At 33.5% G+C, this 23612-nt stretch overlaps 2 protein-coding genes across 3 annotated transcripts in view; one reads left to right on the top strand and one right to left on the bottom strand.

Annotated features, from left to right (window-relative positions):
- Positions 1–23114, bottom strand: part of LOC139501450 (rho guanine nucleotide exchange factor 10-like) — a 65878-nt gene extending 42764 nt beyond the window's left edge. The window contains exons 1-4 of the mRNA XM_071290526.1: positions 23081–23114; positions 22119–22174; positions 10433–11498; positions 10200–10238 (exon numbers count right to left, since the gene is read on the bottom strand). Of these exons, the coding sequence (XP_071146627.1) occupies positions 10200–10238; positions 10433–11498; positions 22119–22148 (1135 nt within the window). The 5' untranslated portion in view covers positions 22149–22174; positions 23081–23114. The remainder of the gene's footprint in view (positions 1–10199; positions 10239–10432; positions 11499–22118; positions 22175–23080) is intronic.
- On the top strand, positions 733–8305 carry LOC139502271 (uncharacterized). Of its 2 annotated transcripts, XR_011658769.1 has the most exons (3): positions 733–821; positions 1371–7688; positions 8233–8305. XR_011658769.1 is itself a non-coding variant. In XM_071291702.1 (2 exons), exon 2 carries the CDS (start codon positions 1474–1476, stop codon positions 7417–7419), a length of 5946 nt encoding a protein of 1981 aa, XP_071147803.1. In that variant the 5' UTR covers positions 733–821; positions 1371–1473; the 3' UTR covers positions 7420–8200. The 2 variants fall into 2 exon arrangements, 1 of the variants encoding a protein (XP_071147803.1); XM_071291702.1 differs by lacking the exon at positions 8233–8305 and having other exon boundaries at positions 1371–8200.
- Positions 23115–23612: the final 498 nt, after the last annotated feature.

Raw genomic sequence — 23612 nt, 5'->3', positions numbered from 1 at the left:
ATCCCTCGACCCATATCGGCCCTCGGCTAAAGCCTTGAGGCCGATATGGGAGTCTCGGGATGATACCAGGGCCAATATGGAAAAGGCCATGTTATAATCTATACTTACATAATGGTGCCAATATCTGATTCAATGCTTGCATGTGTATTGGTCTACAGCTTTAAATGTATGGGGTAAACTTGCACATTATTTTTTATCCATTACATTGTATATATGCATCAGAGACACGTGCACCTTCTTAAGCATTTTAAGTGTTTAAGATTTATCAGTTATTCAATCTTCATAGGTCATTGTAGGTCAAATTTAATCTATTAACATATGATTCAATTCAATTTGAAATCACTGTTACTGCAAATATTTTTTATCTTTCAATATTTCATATTTAAGGATCCTTTTGTTCAGAATTATCATTCAATTTGGATGAATTTAAATATAATAAACTCATCATAGATACCAGGACTAAATTTTGTATATACGCCAGACGCACGTTTCGTCTACAAAAGACTCATCAGTGACGCTCGAATCCAAAAATGTTAAAAAAGCCAAATAAAGTACGAAGTTGATTAGCATTGAGGACCAAAATTCCTAAAAGTTTTGCCAAATCCAGCTAAGGTAATCTATGCCTGAGGTAGAAAAGCCTTAGTATTTCAAAAATTCTAAATTTTGTAAACATATAATTTATAAATATAACCTGTAATGTCACACTCCGGAATTTTACGAATCTGTTCCGTCATTATGTTGAATTTTATTATGATGTCTGCCAATCGGCAACAGCGGCAAAGCCAAACAAACTTTTTTTATGGTATTCAACCCTCCACAGGGTGAGTTTTCTGTTAAACTGTAGTTTATAACCTTTATTTGTATGTCCGATTTATGTATTTAAAGTCTAAGGTCAGTCCTTTGGATTTAAATTGTGATTTCAAACGATTCTCAGGAGTCATATCTCACGTCACACTTATTTCGTATTTTACATGTTAAATTAAGCATTCCGATGTTTATTTGATGATTATTTTTATTCCCACATTTATTATACACAATTCCTAGTCAATTTAAGCTTCTTAATTTGCGATTTTTGATTTTACTCCGTCAGTTTGTCAAAATATTTTTTGTATGGAACGCCATTAGAGCCATATATTTTGGCGTACGTTTTTTCTTAAAACTGAGTATGTGTATGGAACGCTTTTTGTGTTATAATTTTGTTATTCAAAATGTAATTTTATGGCATTTTTAGATCATTTTTTGTTGTTTCATAAGATAGACATATTTTTCAATGTATGGAGAACATTGTTTACACTAATTGTACTATTATTTTGTGAAAATTGTTGATTGTGAACATTGTGTTTATTAGATTCATTTTTGTATATTTTCAGTTTTTTACCCTCTCTGGAGGTCTGAAATAAAAGATAGTAACAACTCAGGTTCAGCTTATCTTTGACATTACAGTAAAAAACCTCGGTATCGGGAAGAAAAACCATGGATTCAGAAAGAACTTTTCGTGAGGCAAGGAGACTTACTCCAGAAGGACAATTGATGTTCGAGGAGAATGTAAGACAGTTTACTTCAAAACTACGAATTCAACACAGATATATAGACATGATTTTTGGAGATATACATGAGCACACCCATATGACTAAACCATTAGCTTGTACTTATAAACAAGAACTAGTGAAACATTTTAAGGAATATGAAGAAATTTCTCGCAAATATGACGACTATTTGGTTTCTCAACGATGTGATGAAAGTTCTCGTGAACGATCTTCACATAATTTGATTGCTAGTTCGTTACAACAGCAAGTCTCTAAAGCAATAGAAAAACTGGAAGCAATGTTGCAAACCTTTGATATGGAAGAACTAAATAAAATTAAAAGTGAACAATTAACAGAAATCATTCAACCACCGGACGCATTTAGAGAACCGTCAAATATTGGTGACGATAGAAAATCTAAATGTTCAAGAGGAAGCTCACATCTTTCTCGACAAAGAGCCAAAGTTGAAGTCGCAAAGACCAGAGCAAAATTTGCACAAGAAGAAGTTGAACTTATGCGTAAACAAACAGCCATACAAGCAGACATGAAACTTCTAAGTGTGAAACGCGATATAGAGGAAGCGGAATGTGAACTCAGAGTCTTGAATGATAATTTTGATGAAGATTGTGCTATTTCAGAGCCAAATAAAGAAGACGTCCAAAGACGTACTGCAGAATTCATACTAAAACAAACCGATCAAAATGCAAATACGCCTAAAACTCAAAATTTAAATGTTGATGCACCTACATTTAAACCAGCAGTAGTAAATCAAATGCCTACTGCCACATTTACTCAGACAGACGCCTGTAGAGAGTTTACACAATTCATTGTTAAAAAGGACTTGTTGTTATCACGGCTCTGTAAATATGATGACACACCTGGTTATTTCTTAGCTTGGAAAGCAAGTTTTACAAATGTAATGCGTGAATTAAACGTTACTCCGTCTGAAGAAATAGACTTATTGGTAAAATGGTTGGGACCCGAAAGTTGCAAACAAGCATTGAGCATTCGAGCAGCTAATGCAGGAAACGCATCTCAAGGTGTAGCCAGAATTTGGGCTAGACTTCAAGACAGATTTGGAAGTCCCGAAATTGTAGAAAGTGCTTTGCGTAAGAAACTTGATAACTTTGCCAAAATCGGCAATAAAGACAACAAACGTTTATTCGAACTTTTTGATATAGTGTCAGAAATAGAAGCAGTTAAAGAGAATGACATGTATAGAAGTATTTTTAGTGTTTATGACTCATCGGCTGGTGTAAACATTATTATAGCAAAACTGCCATATAATATCCAAGAAAAATGGACAACAGAGGCCACCAGATATAAGACTCAGAACCACATGGTATATCCACCATTCACAGTATTTACCCAGTTTTTGCAAAGGATTGCAAAAATGAAAAATGACCCCAGTTTTTTCTTTGAGGATTGTCGAGAAGTCAAAGTACAGAAAACTACAAATACAACAAACAATCGTTATGGAAACACAAGAAATCAGTTATCTTGTGCACGTACTGAAACCTCATTGTTGAAACCATTCGCTGAGAAAGTAAAAATTTCAGACTCGGTATGTCCTGTGCATGGAACAAGTCATATACTGAATGAATGTAGAGGATTTCGAATGAAACCAATTTCAGAACGAAGGGAGTTCTTAAAAAAGAATGGAATTTGTTTTCGCTGTTGTGGGCCTAAGCGCCATCTTAGAAGAGACTGCAAAGAGTTCTTGAAATGTTCAGTCTGTCAAAGTCGGGAACACCCTTCTGCTTTACATACCGATATAGGAAATATTAGAAAGAACGAACCCCCAGAATCTCACGAGGGGGAGAATGAATCAGGAGAAGTTAAAACAGCATGCACACAAATATGTGGTCAAGTATCTGGCACCAGTAAGTCATGTTCAAAACTTATGTTAGTAAGAGTGTATCCAAAAGGACAACCTGAACAATCACACATGATGTATTCTTTAATAGATGATCAAAGCAACAAGTCATTGGCCACTTCCAACTTCTTTTATTTGTTTTCTGATAATGGACCAGAAACTGAATATGTTTTGTCGTCTTGTGCTGGAAAATTTACAACATCTGGACGTTTAGCAAAGGACTACGTGATAGAAGCTTTAGATGGGTCATGTGCTTTTGACTTACCAACTATCATAGAATGTAATGACATTCCGAACAATAGACAGGAAATAGCGTCCCCTAATGTGGCTATTCAATATCCTCATCTTGTAGACATTGCTCCTTACATTCCTGAAATCAATGAGCATGCACAGATTGATCTTTTGATAGGAAGAGATTTGATATCAGTACACCATGTACTCGATCAGCGTCTTGGCAAAGGTAACCTCCCATATGCACAAAAGCTGCCTTTAGGTTGGGCTATAATTGGTGAAGTGTGTCTCGGGAAAACTCATCCGCCTGACATTCTAGATTTCGTTAATGTGAACAAGACTACCATTTTGAGTAATGGCCGTGCTACTTTTCTTAAACCTTGCCAAAGTGAATTACAAGTAGGTACAAACATTTTCCGTACAACTGACAACGATGAAAAAATTGGAGCATCAATCGAAGACGATACATTCTTGAAGATCATGAACTCAGGTTTTGTTAAAAATTCAGATGGTTGTTGGGTTGCTCCATTGCCCTTCCGTGAGCATCGGCCAATATTAGAAAACAACAAACAAGTAGCTTTGAAGAGAGCAAAATCTTTCAATTACAGCTTGAAAATTAATTCTACAAAACGAGAACATGTCATACAATTCATGCAGAAAATCATCGAAAACGGTCATGCTGAAATAGCGCCACCAATGGCTATATCGTCTGAATGTTGGTACTTACCTATGTTTGGGGTATATCACCCCAGAAAACCTGACAATATCCGAGTGGTATTTGATGCGTCCGCAGTGTGTAATGGTCATTCATTAAATAACGTTCTGTTAAAAGGACCAGACCTCACAAACAGCCTGTTAGGGATATTACTACGTTTTCGAAAAGAGGCTATAGCAGTAACTGCTGACGTCGAACAAATGTTCTATAATTTCAAAGTGAGTGAAGAGCATCGTAATTACCTTCGTTTCATTTGGCATTCTAATAATGACATAGAAAAACCATTGATTGATTACCGTATGACTGTTCACGTATTTGGCAACAGTCCCTCGCCGTCAGTGGCAACTTATGGACTTCGAAAATCTGCTGAGACTGCTGATCAAGATGTGAAGGATTTTGTAAATCGCAACTTTTACGTAGACGATGGTCTGTTGTCGTGTCAAAATGTTGAGACAGCTGTTGATTTAGTTAAGAGAACACAAAGTGCATTGTCAAGTGGTGGTAATCTTAGGTTACATAAAATAGCCTCAAATAGCAAACATTTGTTAAGCCAGTTTCCCGTTGATGATCTGGCTAAAAATCTCAAAGATCTGAAATTTGAAAATGACTGCTTACCTTTGCAAAGAAGCCTAGGTATGGCTTGGGATATTAACAATGACTGTTTTACCTTTCAAGTAGCGCATGACATCAAGCCATTTAGCAAGCGTGGTGTATTATCAACGATCAACTCACTGTTTGATCCGATTGGCTTCACAGCCCCTGTTTCAGTTCGTGGTAAACTTCTCTTACGTGATATGATGACTTCACTAGGACACACTGAATGGGATGAACCATTACCTGATACTTACCTACATCCATGGAAGCAGTGGATTAATACGTTACCTGATCTTGAACAATGCTGTATTCCGCGTATGTATAGTGACATCTCATATGCAGAAGCTTCAAACAGAGAAGTTCATATCTTTTGTGATGCTTCAAAAGAGGCAATAGGTGCAGTGGCTTATTTGAGATTAATTGACTCACACCATGTAACAGTTAGTTTTTTATTGGGAAAAGCGAAGGTTGCGCCTTCACATGGGAATACTATTCCTCGATTAGAACTGTGCGCTTCTGTTCTTGCCGCAGAATTATCAGATCTTGTCAAAGAGCATTTAGGTATAGATCAAAGTGAAATGTACTTTTACTCAGACAGCAAAATAGTGTTAGGTTACTTGTCAAATGAGTCAAAGAGGTTTCATGTATACGTTGGAAACCGAGTGCGACGAATTCGAGTCTCTTGTGATCCAAAACGATGGAGTCATGTTTCAACTGAAAATAATCCAGCAGATATTGCAACACGAGGAATTAACCCTGCAGAGTTATCAGATAGTTTATGGATAAAGGGACCAGCATTTCTTTATGACATATCCCTTGAAAATACAGATAACGGTCCACATCAGTTGGTTGATGCTGATAGTGACAAGGAGATTCGCCCAGAGGTGCAAGTAGCTAAAACACAAACTGTAGATCAAAATAATGTACATAGACTAGGGACACATAGATTTTCAAAGTTTTCAGAATGGAGAACTTTAGTCAGAGCAATTTCCTTATTGAAACAACGTGTTAGAAATCGAGCACATCATAACGATAAACCTGAACATTTAGATGCATACAAACAACCAGATGCTTTGAAACAAGCTCAACAATTCATAATTCATGAGGTTCAAATGGAAAATTATAGAGACGAAATAGACAGTATCAAACATGGAACATCGTTACATAACAACAGTTCTCTCTCGCAACTATCTCCAATACTTGATGTTGATGATACCTTAAGAGTTGGTGGTCGCTTACGAAACTACAAAGATTGTTCAGATCTTTCAAAACATCCTATTATCTTACCAAAACATAACCATATATCATTACTTATAGTTCGACACTTCCATGAAAAAGTTGCTCATCAGGGCAGAAGCCTCACAGATGGTGCTATCCGTACAGCAGGTTTTTGGATTTTAGGCAGTCGTCGTTTAGTTTCTTCAGTGCTGCATAAATGTGTGATATGTCGTAAGCTTCGTGGTTGTTTTGGTTGGCAGCAAATGGCAGATTTGCCTCAGGACAGATTAAAACCATCACCGCCATTTACATTTGTCGGTGTTGATACTTTTGGCCCATGGCCCATAGCTTATAGACGCACTCGTGGAATACAAGCTAATCAGAAAAGATGGGCACTTATGTTTACGTGCCTCGTCAGTAGAGCAATTCATATAGAGGTCATAGAGGAGCTCAGCAGTGCTTCATTTATAAATGCGTTGCGACGTTTCATTGCCTTAAGGGGTGAAGTTAAACAGTTCCGTTCAGATAGGGGAACGAATTTTGTTGGCAGTTCAAAAGAGTTAAATATGATCACTGAATTTGTTGAAAAAGACTCTGTGAAAAGTTTTCTCTCAAAAAATGACGTCTTGTGGCAATTTAATCCTCCACACGCTTCCCACATGGGAGGAGTGTGGGAAAGGATGATTGGCGTTTCACGTAAGATTCTCGATTCAATGTTATTACGGGAAGGTTCGAAAAATCTTACGCATGAAGTTCTAACTACCTTGTTATCGGAGGTAACAGCAATAGTGAATGCAAGACCCTTGGTTCCAGTGTCAACGGACCCAGAATCACCATGCGTTCTTTGTCCGGCAATGCTTCTAACACATAAAACAAATCAGGACAATGTTTCTTTCCAAACGTTTGAAAAGAAAGACATGTTGAAATCTCAATGGAAGCACACTCAGTTTCTAGCAGAAGAGTTTTGGAACCGCTGGCGTAACGAATATTTAAACCGTCTACAAACTCGACAAAAATGGACTCATGGAAACAGTAATATGAAGGAAGGCGATTTAGTACTTTTAAGAGATAATGAATGTGCTCGCAACTATTGGCCAGTCGCAATTGTTGAAAAGACATTCCCTAGTTCTGATCAGAAAATCAGAAAGGTTCAAATTCGTGTTGTGCGTGATGGGAAACCGGTTAGTTATGTTAGACCAATCAACGAACTCGTAATGTTGGTAGAGCATGTGGAACTAAAAGAAAGTGAAATAGACTAATGATTATAATTTTAATTTGTTGAATCTTCAAATAGTCAGAACATTTAATAACAGTTATAACATTTTGCATTGATAATTTGTTCATGTTATTTCAAATTTGTTTATAAATTGGTGATTTCTGTTTGAAATCAGAGGGGGAGTGTAATGTCACACTCCGGAATTTTACGGATCTGTTCCGTCATTATGTTGAATTTTATTATGATGTCTGCCAATCGGCAACAGCGGCAAAGCCAAACAAACTTTTTTTATGGTATTCAACCCTCCACAGGGTGAGTTTTCTGTTAAACTGTAGTTTATAACCTTTATTTGTATGTCCGATTTATGTATTTAAAGTCTAAGGTCAGTCCTTTGGATTTAAATTGTGATTTCAAACGATTCTCAGGAGTCATATCTCACGTCACACTTATTTCGTATTTTACATGTTAAATTAAGCATTCCGATGTTTATTTGATGATTATTTTTATTCCCACATTTATTATACACAATTCCTAGTCAATTTAAGCTTCTTAATTTGCGATTTTTGATTTTACTCCGTCAGTTTGTCAAAATATTTTTTGTATGGAACGCCATTAGAGCCATATATTTTGGCGTACGTTTTTTCTTAAAACAGTATGTGTATGGAACGCTTTTTGTGTTATAATTTTGTTATTCAAAATGTAATTTTATGGCATTTTTAGATCATTTTTTGTTGTTTCATAAGATAGACATATTTTTCAATGTATGGAGAACATTGTTTACACTAATTGTACTATTATTTTGTGAAAATTGTTGATTGTGAACATTGTGTTTATTAGATTCATTGTATATTTTCAGTTTTTTACCCTCTCTGGAGGTCTGAAATAAAAGATAGTAACAACTCAGGTTCAGCTTATCTTTGACATTACATAACCATATAAATGATAATTCATGTCAGCACAAAAAGTGCTGACTACTGGGCTGGTGATACCCTCGGGGAAAAATAAAGTAGTTTAAAATAAAATAAAAGTCTAATTTTAAGTTTAATGCAGTACCTTTGTCAAGAACACGCATGCTTAATTTCTCATATGGGAGCAAATTAAATGGGTAAGAAATAAGTTAAATAACAATTGAACTGCTTATCGCAATCTAATTTCTGCTTTTTTGGACACAAAATTTAAACCCACTATTTTTATCTAGCTAGTAAATTAGGGTATAATTGTAACTAAATCTGTTCCTTACAATTTCTTGTGACCTCACATGTAAATTTATTTTTGATAAGATGGTTTTGCTTCCTGAATTACCATGATAACAGTATCAAATGATTGCATAAATAATCTGTAAATCTATACAAGATAAAGCTTTTCAATTATTGATGAATGCGCCCAAATTTTGTACTGAAAATTAAAAGATTAGAAAATCAACTTTTATTGTTTGTTTTGGGGTTTTTTTTCTTCTATGTATGCAAATAGTAATACATGTAGTTGTAATCTTGCTGTTTTCTATTTTTGTTAAGAATTTGATGTGATTCGTCAAGAAAAGTCAAATTTTTTATTGTCTTAAAGACAGTATATATTTTATTGACATACACCAAATGTTGCGGTTAATGTCATTTGGGCAGATTTTTTACTTTAATTCATTACAAATGTACCACCATTAGGAGCCACATGAAATGCTCGTTTTGTAATAAACATACTTCAAAGAAAGCAGGTTATAACATTTTACGCATATATATAGGATAGAGAATGCCACTTTGTACATTTATAAAGTTTATGTTGGTACAATGAATATATTATAATTCAACATCATGTACATTGAACAACATCTCCCTGATATCTATGTAATGCATAACCTCAGTGTCAAGACAGATCTTCATGCATTAACATACATATACTAGTCTAGTACCAGTAAGTAGTTCGTTGTCAATTAACTACTTGTACTAGTCTATACCAATATTTTTGTAAGGTACATTGCACTTAGCCACCACTTAGCATCCCTCGACCTTAAAAGTACTAGAGTACATCAAAACAATACAATATATAATTTCATCATAATTTTAGCACATGCTGCGAATCCATGCTGTAAAACATTGCTCTATCTAAGAAATTGTCATTTCTGAACATTTAAATTTGTGGTACTCACAGTTCACTTTTTAAACAATCTAATCAAAATTGAATCCATTAACACTACAGGGAGATAACTCTGTAAAATCAGCTAAACGTTTTAATTACGTTGCGTTGTTAAGGGAATATTAAGCTTTTCAATGATCAAAATTAGTGTTTGTCAAACTGCTATATAACCAGTGTATTTTTTCTGATCAAATGGTTGGTTCAAAATTTTTGAAATTTATATATTTTTGTTAAAGGGTCAAAAGTAAATACTTTGACAAAATTTTATGAAAATTAAACGAGCCAAATTAATTTTAGTGAAAGTGTTGGGTACCACCTTAATTGCCACTTTCTAAAATGTTGCGCACCTAGATGTGCAACATATCAGAAAGGGAGTAAATAATTTTAATAAGATTGTCAAAAACAATAACAAATGTTGAACACTTCTCAGAATAACGGACTTCTGATTATATACATGTACATGCATGAAGGGAAATGTTTCTGTTTTGTCTCTTAAAAGTATGGTGGTACGTATACCTACCTACTTCAAATCTGATCATCATTTTTTTCCAAAATTAACCGTGTTTCAGGAATGTTTTTAAGCAATAGAGTAATAGGTAATCTGTGTCAATACATATATATATTCTACATTTAATTCATGTAGGCATAAGCATGATAAGCAAAGCTTTGATCTTTTAAAATTTGTATACAAAATACCTTTTTGTGTTGTTTTGGCTTTCAAACTAGTACGGACACCTATAATTTGAGAAAAGATATAAAATACTAAATGTATGCATTTACAACAATTGTCTTAGAAAAACAAACATGACTAAATCAGAAATTTAAGCCTTTCACAATAATTTCTACTTGAAAAACTTAAGAATTAAGAAGATGCATGATATGCCAAGTGCTATGTAGATAAATATACTTAGTTGTACAATGATAATTACCTTCTTCTTGTGGTTGGTCAGTTTCCTCCTCTGGTGGAGAAGTATAAATCCCATACAAATTACTCATTACTGGCTCTTCTGATACTGATCCTTCAAATAAATGATTGTACTTTCCACTTCTCTCTAATTCTCCACTTGTAACAAAGTCAGGTTTCACTTCTGTAAACACTTCATTTTGTTTGTCTCCTTGAACTAATTCAGTTTTCTTTTGAGAAGTTTTTTTTTGTTCGCCCTGATCTACTTTCCCAGGAACCATAACCATGGGAAACTCACTGTTCCACGGGGGGTCATATTTGTATTTGGCTGGTTTTCGTACCAATGATTTGTTTACTTTGTTTGCCTTTATGTAGCCTTCTCCGTCAGGGTCCTCAGTCACAGGCTTTGCCAAACAATATTGGTCTGAGTCTAATTTAAGAGGTTTTGCTAAACAGTATGTACCCCTAGTGTCATCTTCAACTTTAAATTTCTTACTCAATTCTTTCACGCTTACTTTACTTGTTTGTCCTTTTACACCAACCTGACCAAATGACAGTTTTACACTACTGACTAAATCTGACTTTTGTTTAACTTCCTTTGTCTGTTCAGTTTCATTTGTGTAATCTGACTGTTCAACTACATTTGACTGTTCATTAAGAAGTTTGGAATCTGACTGTCGTTTACTCAAGTCTGACAGCTCAGGAACATTAGTGTAAATTGGCTGCTCAACTACATTTGACTGTTCTGTAAGAAGTTTTGAATCTGACTGTTTTTTAACTAAATCTAACTGTTCAGTTTCATTAGCATAAACTGGCTGTTTAACTATGTTTGACTGTTCAGGTTCAAGTAAATCTGACTGTCTAAGTGCTTCCTCCAAGTCCTCATCTGTAATCTTTAATTCTATTAAATTTTCAGAATCAGTATCTTCTTTGACTGTCTCAACAGATGCTTCAAAGAAATTACTGACAGTCACCGGTTCCACATTCGTTGGAGAATCAGGTTCAGTGGAGTCATCAGTCAAGTCTAGAGCTGAGGTTGTAGATATAGCATCGTAATAAATCCCACGATCAGTATCATCATCACTGCTATCCTATAAATAATCACATACATTGACAACTATAAAAAATTCTATCAAAATACATTAAGCAATTATAATTAAGTAAGTACTGTTGATTTTATTTTTTGTTGTACCAATTTTTTCGTGGCTTACATTTTCATGAATATTTAATTTCGTGGTTTGTTAAAGACTGCATACAAACCTATAGAAAATAAGTATTTCTTTGAACATTTGAAATCTTGATTCGCCTGTATCCATGAAATTCCCACAAATAGTTTATTCCAACAAAAAATAAATCCACAGTAAGCAATTAAAAATATTTCTTTTTTCAACACTTATTGCTGTGACTTGTACAAGATATATATTTTATTTGTATTTCACTTACTCATAAATATTAAACTTACCCTTACCTTAGGAATAATATCATATATGTGTAGTAAAATAAGTCTTTCCAACCTTTTTAGAAAGCGTTATCCTTTAAAAAAAAAAGATCCAATCCATGTTCAAAATCCAAAGATACAGAACTCAACGGAAGTGGATCAGCATCAACCATCATTATAATTGTACTCAAAATTAAAGTCTAGTTTAGTTATCAACCAAGAAGTTCCTGTCCTGGTCTCATATAACTCCATTCGGATTTAATGAAGATGGTTATATTTCATACACTTAAATTCTTAAGGTTTCAGTACAGAATAAATACGATCTAAGTATCTATACTAATTAAAGAAATACAGAACTTGAAGTCAACTGTTTTAGATTGCATGAAAATATTCAAGTTTCAAAAACAAAAACTTACATACACGTACATATGTATCAGGATTCAAACAAAGAAAGTATATAAGAATTAGTAAAAAAAAAACAGTTTCTAGTCTTTTTGTAAGGGTTTTTGTGTGCAAATTTAATTCTATTCAATGACAGGTCCGATTTTTTCCAACTGATTTTTAAAGTTTGTTCTTAGGATCTTTCCTTGCTTTCTCTGTCACCGTCACAATTTTTATGTGTTAATTCTGCTCATTGTGAAGACTGTACAGAGCTATGTAAAAAATCATTGTTTAGATCCTTATCTTACATGTCCTATGTCTCTTGTGGATCGTTATCTCATTAGAGATAAAACCCCATCTCCTAATCTTGACATACATGAAGTGCATACATGTATATTGTTGTTCAGTAAATTCTAATATTTTTAAAACATAAAAATTAAACAGAATCTCATGAACTGCATAAGGAGTTGGTTCAGGTTCTTTGACAGGGATGTATCACCAGTTTATAATACATGCATAACAAGTCACATGATTCCAATGTCACATGATGTGAACTTGTAGCTGATCAAGCACACAAATGATAAAGCAAAGCTAAATTATGTATAGCTAATAGACTGATAATGAAACATCTTTCTTTTTCTTACAAAAAAAAAAAGAAAAAAAAAGATACAATGTAGATGTGTTAAAAACACAGTTTCACATTCAATGCAGACATTCCCCTCACCCCCTATGCCTACCAACCACCCTCATAATCAATCATTATACAGACTGTTTTGAAAAACAAAGAATCAAAAATTTGATTCATTATAATGTAACAAATGAACCACATTTAAAACTTTTAAAAGAAACAATACTTGACAATTACAAGTACCTTCTTAAGTTTATATATTTGAAGGAAGTATATATCTGAATGGATCATTTTCATTGACCTTCATCTGTAAACAATGAAATAATTGAATCTGGAATAATTTTGAATTCTGGAAAATTTATTAGAAATATATGATGAAAACTACCCCAACCAAATAGGGTTAGCCATGCTTGTTAGCCATGTACACCTGGCTAAGGTTAATTTTACTATCACTATCATTTCAGTATTAACTAACCAACCCCTTTAGCCATCAGTGCATGGCCAAACCTTATTTGTTGGGTTAGTTTTTATCATACTTGTTTCATCATTTTTTCAGAATTCAATATTATTCCAGAATTAAATAATTCCTTGTTTGTAATGTTTGTTATTGAAAATAAATGCAAAATGTAATTTCTAATTAAAGATTTCAATGAAAAAGCTGACCATAGTTGCTATTGGCAGCCGATTTAAACTTCCAACCAGCATCCGAAAACTCAAGAATAACAGAAGATGGACACCAATGCAAGTTATAGCAAAATTTGATATGGGCCTTTGTCTAAGAGAGCAAACAAGTTGATTTAACAGAGACTTTTATAAGAGAGGGGTCCTCTGTCATAAAACTTAACTCAGTACTCAGAGTACAAGTTTTGTGCTGGAAACACCTAATCCAGTATTTTGATTGGTTAATTTCTTAGTCTGAGTATGATAGTTTTTTTTACTACCAGGTATCAAATAAAATTACTGACATAAAAAATGTTATACCAAAATGACATGAGTGTGTAGGTAAAGGTAATATCTTTGGATAGCTTGCTTGCTAGCTGAACTGTGAAATCTTTATACGTTAAGGTATTCTACCTGGGCCTCCTTTTTGAGTAGTCTAGTCCTACATACAGATAGATTGGTTATCTGGCTTGTCTGACTAGTCTAATCTTTAAAGAGGATAGTCACACCTAACCTACACAAGAGTGCACACACTGAAATGTCTCGCCTTCTTTACTAATCATTGATATTATGTTGAAAGTCCTAAGTATAAAGCTTTATTACAACTGTCACATAAACTTAACATTGACCAAGATAGCTAAACAAAGACCAACGAACCATGAAAATGAGGTCAAGGTCAGATGAACCATGCCAGGCAGACATGTACAGCTAACAAAGCTTCCATACAACAAATATTGTTGACCTATTACTTATAGTTTAAGAAAAATAGACCAAAACACAACCAGATGCTCCGCAGGGCGTAGCTTTATACGACCGCAGAGGTTGAACCCTGAACGGTTAGGGCAAGTATGGACACAACATTCAAGCTGGATTCAGCTCTAAATTTGGATTGTGATTAAATAGTTGACACAGCATAGGTTTCTGACACAGAATGAATGTGTTCTAATGAACTTAAAATTTTTGTTTCTCTTAGAGCAATTCACTATGCTGTTGAATATTAATCCTCTCAAAAAAATGTTTGAAGAAATTTTCTTTTTTATTTATGAAATTTCAAATGAGAAAAATTGAACCCAATTTTTTTAATCACATCCCCCTTTCCCTTATTCCAAAACTAATTTCAATTAAAATTTCTAATGGAGTTTGCAACAATAACTACTCATTTAAATACATCATAAAATATTAAGATGTAAAAAAACTGCTTGTTATCACTGAATGGTAAAGATTATTTTAATTTATCAGTTGGTAGTAAAAAGTGAATATACATTGTATATTGTATATAACAAAGATTTAAGTTGATTCTGGACAAAGAAAGATAACTCCAATTAAAAAAAAATCTTGCTATTGCACAATATTTTGCAATTAGATATTTCTTGCTTACTATTCTGGACAAAGAAAGATAACTCTAATTAAAAAAAAAATTGATATTTCACAATATTGTGCAATTAGATATTTCTTGCCATTGCGCAATACTGTGCAATTGAAAAGACTTGCTATTGCACAATACTTAATATAATAATTTTAGATCCTGATTTGGACCAACTTGAAAACTGGGCCCATAATAAAAAATCTAAGTACATTTTTGGATTCAGCATATCAAAGAACTTCAAGATTTCAATTTTTGTTAAAATCAGACTAAGTTTAATTTTGGACCCTTTGGACTTTAGTGTAGACCAATTTGAAAACAGGACCAAAAATGAAGAATCTACATACACAGTTAGATTTGGTATATCAAAGAACCCCATTTATTCAATTTTTGATGAAATCAAACAAAGTTTAATTTTGGACCCCGATTTGGACCAACTTGAAAACTGGGCCAATAATCAAGAATCTAAGTACATTTTTAGATTCAGCATATCAAAGAACCTAACTGATTCATTTTTTGTCAAAATCAAACTAAGTTTAATTTTGGACCCTTTGGACCTTAATGTAGACCAATTTGAAAACGGGACCAAAAGTTAAGAATCTACATACACAGTCATGACAGTTAGATTCAGCATATCAAAGAACCCCAATTATTCAATTTTGATGAAATCAAACAAAAGTTTAATTTTGGACCCTTTGGGCCCCTTATTATGTTGGGACCAAAACTCCCAAAATCAAACCCAACCTTTCTTTTATGGTCATAAACCTTGTGTTTAAATTTCATAGATTTCTATTTACTTATACTAACGTTATGGTGCGAAAACCAAGAAAAATGCTTATTTGGGTCCCTTTTTGGCCCCTAATTCCTAAACTGTTGGGACCTAAACTCCCAAAATCAATACCAACCTTCCTTTTGTAGTCATTAACATTGTGTTTAAATTTCATTGATTTCTATTTACTTAAACTAATGTTATTGTGCGAAAACCAAGAATAATGCTTATTTGGGCCCTTTTTTGGCCCCTAATTCCTAAACTGTTGAGACCAAAACTCCCAAAATCAATCCCAACCGTTCTTTTGTGGTCATAAACCTTGTGTCAAAATTTCACAGATTTCTATTAACTTAAACTAAAGTTATAGTGCGAAAACCAAGAAAATGCTTATTTGGGCCCTTTTTGGCCCCTAATTCCTAAAATGTTGGGACCAAAACTCCCAAAATCAATACCAACCTTCCTTTTGTGGTCATAAACCTTGTGTTAAAATTTCATAGATTTCCATTCACTTTTACTAAAGTTAGAGTGCGAAAACTAAAAGTATTCGGACGCCAGACGACGACGACGACGCCTACGCCAACGTGATAGCAATATACGACGAAAATTTTTTCAAAATTTGCGGTCATATAAAAACTTAACACTGTGCAATGAACTGTGCAATTGAGGTCATGGTCAAATAAACCTGCACAACTGACATATAGATCATAATATATTTCCATACACCAAATATAGCTGACCTTTGGCATATAATATTAGATAAAAAGACCAAAACTTAAAAACTTAACTTTGACCACTGAACCATGAAAATGAGGTCAAGGTCAGATGACATCTGCCAGCTAGACATGCACACCTTACAATCATTCCATACAACAAATATAGTAGACCTATTGCATAAAGTATGAGAAAAACAGACCAAAACACAAAAACTTAACTATAACCACTGGACCATGAAAATGAGGTCAAGGTCAGATGACACCTGCCAGTTGGACATGTACACCTTCCAGTCCTTCCATACACCAAATATAATAGCCCTATTGCTTATAGTATCTGAGATATGGACTTGACCACCAAAACTTAACCTTGTTCACTGATCCATGAAATGAGGTCGAGGTCAAGTGAAAACTGTCTGACGGGCATGAGGACCTTGCAAGGTACGCACATACCAAATATAGTTATCCTATTACTTATTATAAGAAAGAATTCAACATTATAAAAATTCTGAACTTTTTTTTCAAGTGGTCACTGAACCATGAAAATGAGGTCAAGGACATTGGACATGTGACTGACGGAAACTTCGTAACATGAGGCATCTATATACAAAGTATGAAGCATCCAGGTCTTTCACCTTCTAAAATATAAACCTTTTAAGAAGTTAGCTAACGCCGCCGCCGTAGCCGCCGCCGCCGCCGCCGCCGCCGGATCACTATCCCTATGTCGAGCTTTCTGCAACAAAAGTTGCAGGCTCGACAAAAATGACTTCACGGTTCTGAGCTAGCAAGCTAACCAAAGATATTACCTTTACCTACACACTAGGCATTTTGCTGTACTGGGTTAATCTCTTTTCTGGATAATACTAGAAATAAATGATAATACATGTACCAATGTTTTTATTTCCTAATTTTTATTTCATTTGTCTGTACATTTGCATTGGTGTACTTAAATTAATAATGTACCTATTTATCCACATAAGATAATTGGATCATGATGAATATTAAGGATTCATTATACTCAAATTGCCTTTAAATAACAAATGTTTAAGCACTTTCATTAATACACATGCTTATTCCAGTAAAGATAACAAAAATCATATTGAACATGTATGTTTCAAAGATTCAAAACATTCTTTTATGATGATAGCATGTGTATAATTACAACATCAATAAGACATCAAAACATACATTTTAAATGAAAATAATTCACAACATAATCACCTTCTCAATACAGTATTATACCGTTTACATGTACATGCATGTATACCTACCTTTTAAGATTGTCTGCATGAAAAATATGTCCCCATTAAATTAAAAACGATTATATTTATTGCAGCACATGTATGTGTATTATTATTGGCAAACTTCAAAAAGAGTTCAATAAGGCCAGTCAAATTTAATTATTTGTTGCGACGTTACATAAAGTGTGATTTTCTACTTGACCTAATCATTTTACACATGTATTGTGCTTGTAGATTAATGCTTGCAATAAATGCATTTGATGTATGTAATTATGATAACATATATGTCAGATAAATTACAAATAGTAGGCTCCATCAATTCTTTTCAAGAGGAATATCTAGTTAAAAGGATGAGCCTAGAATTAAGCATTTAGTTATCATTGATATTAAGAAGGAGTTATGAAAATATTAAGCTAGGCCCTGACCTGTATTAAACTCTGTGTGATTATATAAATGATGTACATTTTTAAGTGTATTCCTGGTTATTTTTGTTGTTTGGTTGCTGTATCATTGAAGTTTGACCCATATCTCCTTTTATATTTTATCAAACTGTAAAAACAGACTGTAATTGTTATACTTAATTTTGTAACCCATTTGCCAAGTTATATGTTAGTTCAAAATGATTATCCGAGTTTTAAACATCAATTTGGCCTTGATTCTGTACTTGAAATGTGTATAGATACACACAGGAAATATTCACTTTCTATTGTTAATAAAATGTTCTGGTATATAAAGTACTAATTCCATATATGTAATTTACAATTCAAAAGGCTAAAACAGGAGACACTGAATTGATTGATTGATGGTTGCTTAATGTCCAGTGGCAAATATTTCATGCATATTCAGGAGGAGACACTGAAGCTTGCAAACCAAAATTCCACCTAACTAATACATTGGGCTGATGATTCTATTTCTTTACATGTTTTATGTCAATCTCCTCTTGGAGAATATCAAATTTACTTTATAAAAAAAGACATTTGGTAGTTTTCTGAAGGCAAGATGTTGAGGTTTTCATTTATACAGATCTCATATAGTATTCAAGGATTCAGAAGTAGGTTTCACAAAAGAAACTGACAGCTTATATCCATTGTAAGTCATGAATGAACATTTCAGTGTACTTAGGATCATTCATAGTCATACAATTTTTTTTGTGAATCTGACTCCTGGCCTCACGGTCATAAAACTTTTGAGCATGATTTTTGTACTCAAGACTCGAAAATCAACCAATCAAATTGCTGGATTTCATGTTTCTAGCATGATTTTTGTGCTCCAAGCACTGAGCAAAAGTGTTATGCCTTCAAGGCCAGGTAAAGAAACCCAGTAACTGTGGATTCATTAATTTCCCTTACCAACTTTTTCGAGGATGGAGGGAAACTTGCATTTTGGTGGATTTTTAATTTCGTGGTTTTCATCAAAGTCTACATACAAACTTATAGAAAATGTGTCTATTGATAAGTATTTATATTAATGGTTTACCTGTAACAGAGAAATTCACAAAAAAATGGTATCCCACAGTACACAGAAAATCTGGATGCTTTGTAGAATGCCATACATTATGGTATTTAATTTGTCTTGTTATAAGTTACAAATTCCATTTATAATGACAATTGGGTAAGACTGACCATATTTTAACAACATGCTTTGATTGATTGATTTTTGATGTTTTAACGCCACTTTTAAGCACTGCATTTAGGCTACTCATGGCGGCCAGTTTTTATTGGTGGAGGAAGCCAGGGCGGGAGTGCCCGGAGGAAACAACAGAGCTTCGATAGGAAAACTGACAATCCTAGTCAATAAAGATCGGATTGGAGTGCACCCGCACGAGCGAAGTTCAAACTCACAACCACAGCAGTGTTGACTGGCTAGTGATTACAGTAGTAACTACTTAGACCACTTGGCCACCCCCTACTACATGCTTTGATATTCATGATATTGACAATGATTCTCACAGCTATGCAAGTGCAAGATATGTCAAACATTGATCCTTTGAATTTTAACCCAGTCTATAAATTACACAACACAACATAAGATGACAATTATGACTCATTTTAAATTTATTAATAAAAGTACAAAAATGTTTGTAATGAGATTTAATGATTTTCATGTTGAGATGACAAGAGCTCCATGTCTTTCATAACACTTGAATACCTGTACTTATATCCCTCTTCCAAACATTTGTGTCAAACAGAAATCAAAGTGCTACATTGTGTAAAAGTTAAGAAATGTTTAGTTTATGAGATAAGAGAAATATCCATCCTAACAGTATAATGCTGGCCACTAATTTCAGTCATCATATATAAGTCCTTTCATTTACAGTACTGAAATTGACTTACTTATAAATCAGACACACCGTTTACTATACTTAACTGTATACAAAATCTTATTGGAATCCTTATTTAAATTGCACTAGGAGCAGGGTAAACATCTTAAATAAAATTTCTTACTTCTTTTTCTATCAGAACTTAACATCCTTAATGTCCTTTGCTTTGACACTGTTTGATAAAAAATTATATCTCAACTAAAATTGTTATTAAAAATTTAAGTCAAAATAAGGTTAAATCTTATTGTATTGTGTTTTTGTTAGAAGTCTACTAGAAGCCAGTTAAGTTTGTCGTCTTCTTCTTTATTTTGGGGTCTTTTCCTACCAATCAAAATTTCACTAATAATGAAACTCTGCTTTCTACATTTGATTTTAAGCTTACTAGTATATATATATAAATGTGATCTTTATATCTCTTTTCATTTAAATTTCTTAATTTTCAATTCAAATAATGAATGAACTGCATCACAACAAGAATGTTTCCATTGGATACCATATGTCCTCCCTGCACTAAATCCTATGTCTATGTTTAGTAAACTGTAAAATTAGGGTCAAAACTGTAATTTGGCAAATGATTTTAAATCTTAAATAAATATACATCAAAATCATTATCAGTACTCATTTTTTTAAATGATGTGATGTCAACTTCCTTGTAAAAAATCCTAACCAAAACCTTGAACCTGATACTAGATACCTGATAACCTAAAATTTAACCTTAGAATGAACTGGTTTCACACCATCACAATTCTTTGCTCAGGGAATCAGGGGATCAGGGTAAAAATAGTACACTCATAATTAGTTTAAAAAGCTCTTGTGTAATACTTTTAAAAGTTCATATCGTAATGAATATGTGCACTATCTTTCAAGTTGATGTGACATCAACTTCCTTGTCAACTGTAACCTTAATCAATAACTTAAACCTGATACATCATACATGTATCTTATCAGACTGGACGGATGGAATAACAGACCAATACACAAACCAGAAAATATAATTCTCCTTACTTTTAGGGCCTGGAAAGAGGGGTCTACACAGACCAGAAAATATAATTCTCCTTACTTTTAGGGCCTGGAAAGAGGGGTCTACACAGACCAGAAAATATAATTCTCCTTACTTTTAGGGCCTGGAAAGGGGGGGTCTTCCTTTCTGTATTGTTTAAATTATAAGGTTGTTATTCTCTATTCTTTGTAATGTTTTGGGCTTTTTTCATATTCTTATTTTCTGGCCCTTTAGTCTATATTCTATAAACCCCATTCAAACTCTCTACTATTGCAAGAGTGGCATTATAGATATCGTTAAATTTTTGTGGCTACTTTTTTTTTTTGTGAATTATGTATAACAGGAAATAAGTAGTCATCATTGAACTGTTACATGATGTTAATAAGCATTTAAGCATTTTGTACCATTGTTTACCCAAGGAAACATTAAAATCAAAGCATTGAGATGAGATGTGGTATGATTGCCAATAAAACAATATTTACCCGATGTCATGCAATTGTATGCAATTATAGGACATAAGGCCTTTAACAATAAAGAAAATTCCATGCTGTCAGATATAAAAGGTGTCAACACAAAAAATGGGAAATAATTTCTGCATCACTCAATAATTCTTTAATTTTCTCTTGGTTTAATAGAGATTAAATTTGAAAAGATCGATACAATTTTGTAGTGGATATCTGGAAAATGATTGATAGCTTACTGTCAAGTGGCAAATATTTCATGCAAATTTTGGCCAATGATATCTGAACAAGGGAAATTAAACCTTAAGATTACAGGATTTTTTTCTTCAATCAAAAAGACTGACTAGATACAGCATGTACAGTGATCCATAATGTTCATAAAAATAAAACATTGATTTTTTTTTTGCATATACATGTATTATTAAAACCAGATAATAGATCTTACATGTAATAACAGTGTATAACCTTTTTAAAAATAAAAAGAACCTCCATTTATGAAACTAAACAACTGTTTTAACAATGTATACAGCAGTAAAAATCTGTGGAGAAATTTGAAGAATTTTCATTTTTATCATCCTAAGAAAAGTTTGTTTTTCAGCAAACGAAAATTGTAATAAACTTTCATATCATGTTCATTAGATTTGCAGTGACCATAAAAATTGAACATGTTAAATGAAAACAATGAACTAAAAAGATTTCTATGTATATGAGCCTAAGAGATAGTATTTTGAACCTCTTACCTGAATTTTACCCTCAGCCTCAGTCGCCATATTCAATAGGGTGTAACTTGACACATCTGTAATCTGGCAATTAAATAATAATATAAAAATTTATATATAAGTAGGATTATACCGATGTTTCACCTTTCCTGATTAAAACTAATTTGGAGTAAAGTATGAGTGTAATACTATTCTACACCTTATCATGCTTATATAATGTAATTAATCAAACCAAGAGTCTTGAAGAGATCAGGATTCATGGTTGTGATGGTCATTAATTTCACTGTCATATTTACATTTCAAACAAAAGTTAAAATGGACAATAGTAAAGCAACTTACACATTAAAGATCTAAATTTTGTGAAAAAAGTCAGTATAAAGTACTGTAAACAAATTCTTGTAATGAAAAGAAGATATGGTGGACCATAAGTTATAACATATGTGTATGTAATATAACCATTCATGTGTGCATGTTTTTCTACCTATTTTGGTTCCTCAAATGTTGTGAATTGCTGAGTTTGAGTATAAAGAGATGATCAGACATAATGAATGTTATTGTCTAAATCTAGGAATTCCTTTCACAAGGACTCTTCAGACTTTCAGCTTGTACACGAATGCTCAACTTGGAGTTTTTATGAGGGTTCCTATCATTGTCAATCATAATCATAATTGTTTTGGGTACCAATGGAAAAAAAACAGACAACGATATTCCAGTGAACACTCACATATCTCCGACCCACAAAAATATTATAACAGTGGTAGAATCTTCCGTATACAATGCAATGGGACAGAGTTCATTTCTATAATGGGAATCTGAGGTCAGAGCATCCAGGCTTAATTTAAATGTGATTTCTTAAGGCATAACTTGTCATCTCAGGTCTTTTCCTTGTGCAATTGTCAAAGAGTAAATCATGTATGACGAACAGGTACCAAACTTATTGTATTCAACCCTTAAATGAGAAATGTAATATTATTTATTTTTACCTGTCAAAAATAAAGTAAAACGGAAGTCACAGGAGCAGCGAATGACACTTTTGTAAACGTTGATTTGATTGGTTGATAATTTCTGCAATAAGTTTTTGAAGCGGGTCTTTTAAAATAATATTTAATACAAAACCCCTAGGGTACCCTAGATCTAAATACATAGGCGGATCCAAGGGGGGCCCGGGCCCCCCTTTCGTGGGAAAAATTTGGTTGATTATTTAGTAGGGATCGAGTCATTGCAGCAGCTGCATGACTGGAGCGGGCCCCCTTAGGTCAGTCAGCCCCCCTCCCTTTTGGGCTTTAGGGAAAAGTTTTGGATCCGCCACTGAAATAAGGAGGAATATATGTTCTTTAGGCAGCAACCATTTGATTTTCTGGGGGGGGCTATGTTTTTTTTTTCTGTGCAAACTTTTTTTTTCGCCTGCAGCGAAAAACAATCTATTTTTTTCGCGACAAGTCGAAAACAATTTTTTTTTCAATTTTAGCATTACATACAGTGGCAGCTGAGGGTGAAACAAACAATTTTTTTTTT

Source organism: Mytilus edulis, chromosome 13 (genome assembly GCF_963676685.1).
Source record: "Mytilus edulis chromosome 13, xbMytEdul2.2, whole genome shotgun sequence".
In the NCBI taxonomy this organism is placed as follows: domain Eukaryota; kingdom Metazoa; phylum Mollusca; class Bivalvia; order Mytilida; family Mytilidae; genus Mytilus; species Mytilus edulis.
The sequence above is the reverse complement of the archived record's forward strand: the minus strand, read 5'-3'. Positions and strand labels throughout refer to the sequence as shown.